The sequence below is a fragment of the Monodon monoceros genome, unplaced genomic scaffold (assembly GCF_005190385.1).
Source record: "Monodon monoceros isolate NGI ecotype Baffin Bay Population unplaced genomic scaffold, NGI_Narwhal_1 Super_Scaffold_1, whole genome shotgun sequence".
Taxonomy (NCBI): domain Eukaryota; kingdom Metazoa; phylum Chordata; class Mammalia; order Artiodactyla; family Monodontidae; genus Monodon; species Monodon monoceros.
In genome coordinates this window covers 76,342,875-76,348,874 of record NW_021703765.1, presented here as the reverse complement: position 1 = coordinate 76,348,874, position 6,000 = coordinate 76,342,875, and the positions used below count along the sequence as shown (strand labels likewise).

Below are 6,000 nucleotides of genomic sequence, written 5' to 3'. Positions count from 1 at the left end.
AAAAAAAAAAAAAAAAAAAAAGCAGCCAGGGAAAAGCAACAAATAACATACAAAGGAATCCCCATAAGATTAACAGCTGATCTTTCAGCAGAAACTCTGCAAGCCAGAAGGGAGTGGCAGGACATATTTAAAGTGATGAAGAAGAAAAACCTACAACCAAGATTACGCTACCCAGCAAGGATCTCATTCAAATTTGATGGAGAAATTAAAACCTTTATAGACAAGAAAAGCTAAGAGAATTCAGCACCACCAAACCAGCTTTACAACAAATGCTAAAGGAACTCTCTAGGCAGGAAACACAAGAGAAGGAAAAGATCTGCAATAACAAACCCAAAACAATTAAGAAAATGGGAATAGGAACATACATATCGATAATTACCTTAAATGTAAATGGATTAAATGCTCCAACCAAAAGACACAGGCTTGCTGAATGGATACAGAAACAAGACCCCTAAATATGCTATCTACAAGAGACCCACTTCAGACCTAGGGGCACATACCGACTGAAAGTTAGGGGATAGAAAAAGATATTCCATGCAAATGGAAATCAGAAGAAAGCTGGAGTAGCAATTCTCATATCAGACAAAATAGACTTTAAAATAAAGACTATTACAAGAGACAAAGAAGGACACTCCATAATGATCAAGGGATTAATCCAAGAAGATATAACAATTGTAAATATTTATGCACCCAAAATAGGAGCACCTCAATACGTAAGGCAAATGCTAACAGCCATAAAAGGGGAAATCGACAGTAACACAATCATAGTAGGGGACTTTAACACCTCACTTTCACGAACAGACAGATCATCCAAAATGAAAATAAATAAGGAACTACAACCTTTAAATGATACATTAAACAAGATGAATTGAATTGATATTTATAGGACATTCCATCCAAATAAATAGAATACACTTTCTTCTCCAGCACTCATGGAACATTCTCCAGGATAGGCCATATCTTGGGTCACAAATCAAGCCTTGGTAAATTTAAGAAAATTGAAATCGTGTCAAGTATCTTTTCTGACCACTATGCTATGAGACTAGATATCAATTATAGGAAAAAGCTGTAAAAAATACAAACACATGGAGGCTAAACAATATGCTACTAAATAACCAAGAAATCACTGAAGAAATCAAAGAGGAAATCAAAAATTACCTAGAAACAAATGACAATGAAAACAACACAACCCAAAACCTATGGGATGCAGCAAAAGCAGTTCTAAGAGGTAAGTTTATAGCAATACAATCCTACGTCAAGAAACATGCAAAATCTCAAATAAACAACTTAACCTTACACTTAAAGCAATTACAGAAAGAAGAACAAAAAACCCAAAGTTAGCAGAAGGAAAGAAATCATAAAGATCAGATCATAAATAAGTGAAAAAGAAATGAAGGACAATAGCAAAGATCAATAAAACTAAAAGCTGGTTCTTTGAGAAGACCAACAAAATTGATAAACCAGACTCATCAAGAAAAACAAGACGACTCAAATCAACAGAATTAGGAATGAAAAAGGAGAAGGAACAAGTGACACTGCAGAAATACAAAGGATCATGAGAGATTACTACAAGCAACTCTATGCCAATAAAATGGACAACCTGCTAGAAAAAATAGGACAAATTCTTAGAAAAGCATAAGCTTCCGAGACTGAACCAGGAAGGAACAGAAAATATGAACAGACCAATCACAAGCACTGAAATTGAAACTATGATTAAAAATCTTCCAACAAACAAAAGCTCAGGACCAGATGGCTTCACAGGAGAATTCTATTAAACATTTAGAGAAGAGCTAACACCTATCCTTCTCAAACTCTTCCAAAATACAGCAGAGAGAGGAACACTCCCAAACTCATTCTACGAGGCCATCATCACCCTGAAACCAAAACGAGACAAAGATGTCACAAAGAAAGAAACCTACAGGCCAATATCACTGCTGAACATCGATGCAAAAATCCTCAACAAGGGCTTCCCTAGTGGCGCAGTGGTTGAGAGTCCGCCTGCTGATGCAGGGCACAGGGGTTCATGCCCCGGTCCAGGAAGATCCCACATGCCGCGGAGTGGCTAGGCCCATGAGCCATGGCCACTGAGCCTGCGCGTCTGGAGCCTGTGCTCCGCAACGGGAGAGGCCACAACAGTGAGAGGTCCATGTAACGCAAAAAAAACAAAAAAACCCTCAACAAAGTACTAGCAAACAGAATCCAACAGCACATTAAAAGGATCATACGCCATGATCAAGTGGGGTTTATCCCAGGAATGCAAGGATTCTTAAATATACGCAAATCAATCAATGTGATACACCATATTAACAAACTGAAGGATAAAAACCACATAATCATCTCAATAGATGCAGAAAAATCTGTTGACAAAATTCAACACCCATTTATGATAAAAACTCTCCAGAAAGTACGCAAAGAGGGAACCTACCTCAACATAATAAAGCCCATATATGACAAACCCACAGCCAACATCATTCTCAATGGTGAAAAACTGAAACCATTTCCTCTAAGATCAGGAACAAGACAAGGTTGTCCACTTTCACCACTACCATTCAACATAGTTTTGGAAGTTTTAGCCACAGCAGAGACGAAAAAGAAATAAAAGGAATCCAAATTGGAAAAGCAGAAGTAAAACTGTCACTGTTTGCAGATGACATGATACTACACATAGAGAATCCTAAAGATACACAGAAAATTCTTGCATTCCTAAACACTAATGATGAAAAATCTGAAAGAGAAATTAAGGAAACACTCCCATTTACTACTGCAACAAAAAGAATAAAATACCTAGGAATAAACCCACCTAAGGAGACAAAAGACCTGTATGCAGGAAGCTATAAGACACTGATGAAAGAAATTGAAGATGATACAAACAGCTGGAGAGATATACCATGTTCTTGGATTGGAAAAATCAACATTGTGAAAATGACTCTACTACCCAAAGCAATCTACAGTTTCAATGCAATCCCTATCAAACTACCAATGGCATTTTTCACAGAACTAGAACAAAACATTTCACCATTTGTATGGAAACACAAAAGACCCTGAATAGCCAAAGCAATCTTGAGAACGGAGCTGGAGGAATCAGACTCCCTGACTTCAGACTATACTACAAAGCTACAGTAATCAAGACAGTATGGTACTGGCACAAAAACAGAAATATAGATCAATGGAACAGGACAGAAAGCCCAGAGATAAACCCATGCACATATGATCACCTCATCTTTGATAAAGGAGTCAAGAGTATACAATGGAGGAAAGACAGTCTCTTCAATAAGTGGTGCTGGGAAAACTGGACAGCTACATGTAAAAGAATGAAATTAGAACACTCCCTAACACCATACACAAAAATAAACTCAAAATGGATTAAAGACCTAAATGTAAGGCCACACACTATCAAGCTCGTAGAGGAAAACATAGGCAGAACACTCTATGACATAAATCACAGCAGGATACTTTTTAATCCACCTCCTAGAGAAATGGAAATAAAAACAAACAAATGGGACCTAATAAAACTCAAAAGCTTTTGCACAGCAAAGGAAACTATAAACAAGACGAAAAGACAACCCTCAGAATGGGAGAAAATATTTACAAACAAAGCAACTGACAAAGGATTAATCTCCAAAATACACAAGCAGCTCATGAAGCTCAATATCAAAAAAACAACCCAATCCAAAAATGGGCAGAAGACCTAAATAGACATTTCTCCAAAGAAGATATACAGATTGCCAACAAACACATGAAAAGATGCTCAACATCACTAACCATTAGAGAAATGCAAATCCAAACTACCATGAGGTATCACCTCACACTAGTCAGAATGGCCATCATCAAAAAATCTACAAACAATAAATGCTGGAGAGGGTGTGGAGAAAAGGGAACCCTCTTGCACTGTTGCTGGGAATGTAAACTGACAGCCACTATGGAGAACAGTATGGAGGCTCCTTAAAAAACTAAAAATAGAACTACCATACGACCCAGCAATCCCACTACTGGGCATATACCTTGAGAAAACCATAATTCAAAAAGAGTCATGTACCACAATGCTCATTGCAGCTCTATTTACAGTAGCCAGGACATGGAAGCAACCTAAGTGTCCACTGAAAGATCAAACAATAAAGAAGATTTGGCACATATATACAATGGAATACCACTCAGCCATAAAAAGAAACGAAACTGAGTTATTGGTAGTGAGGTGGATGGACCTAGAGTCTGTCATACAGAATGAAGTAAGTCAGAAAGAGAAAAACAAATACCGTATGCTAACACATATATATGGAATCTAAAAAAAAAAAAAAAGTTCGGATGAACCTAGGAGCAGGACAGGAATAAAGGCACAGACATAGAGAATGGACTTGAGGACATGGGGAGGGGGAAGGGTAAGCTGGGATGAAGTGAGAAAGTAGCACTGACATATATACACTACCAAATGTAAAATAAATAGCTAGTGGGAAGCAGATGCATAGCACAGGGAGATCAGCTCAGTGCTTTGCAACCACCTAGAGGAGTGGGATAAGGAGGGTGGGAGGGAGACACAACAGGGAGGGGATATCGGGATATATGTATGCATATAGCTGATTCACTCTGTTATACAGCAGAAACTGACACAACATTGTAAAGCAATTATACTCCAATAAAAATGTTAAAGAAAAAAAAAAAAGATCCGGTTTACAGACAGAGCCAGCCTTCATCTTCCAATGTGTTACTAACTCACTGCAGCCTCAGAGGTGGAACGGATTTATTTTAGGCATCACGAGGTCTCTAAGCATTTTCCCCAACTTCAGAAATACAATATTATAAGGTTATCAACTAACACAGTGTTGGGGTTTTTTAAGAAAGCTCAAAATATTCAAAATAACCACAACTCTAATTTTGGAATTTTGGGTTAAATAAATATATTGAAACTCAAAAAAATCATATAACCATTATAAATGACAATTACAGAGATCATACAATAACCCAGAAAAACATATAAACAAGTGGAAAGGCAGTACGCAATTATGTGTCTGCCATGACTTAACCTGAGTGAGACTATGCCTGCATGTGGGCAATGAATAAAAGGAAGAAATTCGAATTTAAAGAAAAGGTGGCAGGGTCCCGGTGACTTAACACCTAGGAGAATGCCTAGTCACAGAGCAAACAGTAAATATTTGTTGAAAGAGTAAATGCATGAGTATTTGTTTTTCACATTGTTTTGCCATTTTCTTCCCAATGAAAACGCTGGCGGTCTGAAGGTTTCAAACCGTCTTCAATCTAAACTAGTAACGTTTTAGGATACACCTCCCCTGATTATTTTTCCTGGAACACTCGTGCTGCAGGATTTTGCATGCAAAAGGATACCTCAGTCAAATAAACAACACCTAATAACATCTCAGAAATTCACAGTGTACATTAGCATATCAGAGGACCCAGAGTGCTACAATGATGAAACCCGTTGGTCTTAGCTAACACGGCCATTCCCCCAAACTCATCTGACCACAAAATCCTTTCTTCCACAGAACTCCTATTAATTTTAGCACACAGGGGTGCAGTTAAGAGGCAGCAGAGCGGGACATAAGCCCTGATGCCAGTCTACAGGGGCACCACAAGCTCTAGTATGGTGAGAGCAGCATGGAGAGAGAAGGGGGGCCACTACTAGAAGAGGACGTTTTGGGGAAGCACTGCCTTCAGAGAGCTAAAAAGCCGTATGGATCCAAGACTCCTGACAACTTCTAAATGCTCCTCTACCTTTAGTTAAGCAGCAGCCACGCTCTGAAATAACAACTATAGACAGCCCCAGCCCTATTTCCAAATGGTTCTTTTGAGATTCTAACGAGTAATCTGTGTTTACCAAGAACATACCATCTTTTATCATAGTACAGTTTGCCATCTTCTATCCGAGCTTCAAACCTCTGGGCTGGAGACTCTGCAGGTGTGGCGGGCAAGTGTTCGGGAGAGGATGGGGATGCTGGAGGAACCAAAGAGATATTTCAATGACTAAGTGTGGCATGAGCATGCGAGTCC

The 6,000-nt window shown here is 38.6% G+C and overlaps 1 protein-coding gene across 4 annotated transcripts in view; it reads right to left on the bottom strand.

Annotated features, from left to right (window-relative positions):
• SUDS3 (SDS3 homolog, SIN3A corepressor complex component) overlaps positions 1 to 6,000 on the bottom strand; it is an 86,046-nt gene that overhangs the window by 58,339 nt on the left and 21,707 nt on the right. For all 4 annotated transcript variants that reach the window (XM_029229042.1, XM_029229035.1, XM_029229026.1 and 1 more), the window contains exon 10: positions 5,839 to 5,944. In XM_029229042.1, the coding sequence (XP_029084875.1) occupies positions 5,839 to 5,944 (106 nt within the window). The remainder of the gene's footprint in view (positions 1 to 5,838; positions 5,945 to 6,000) is intronic.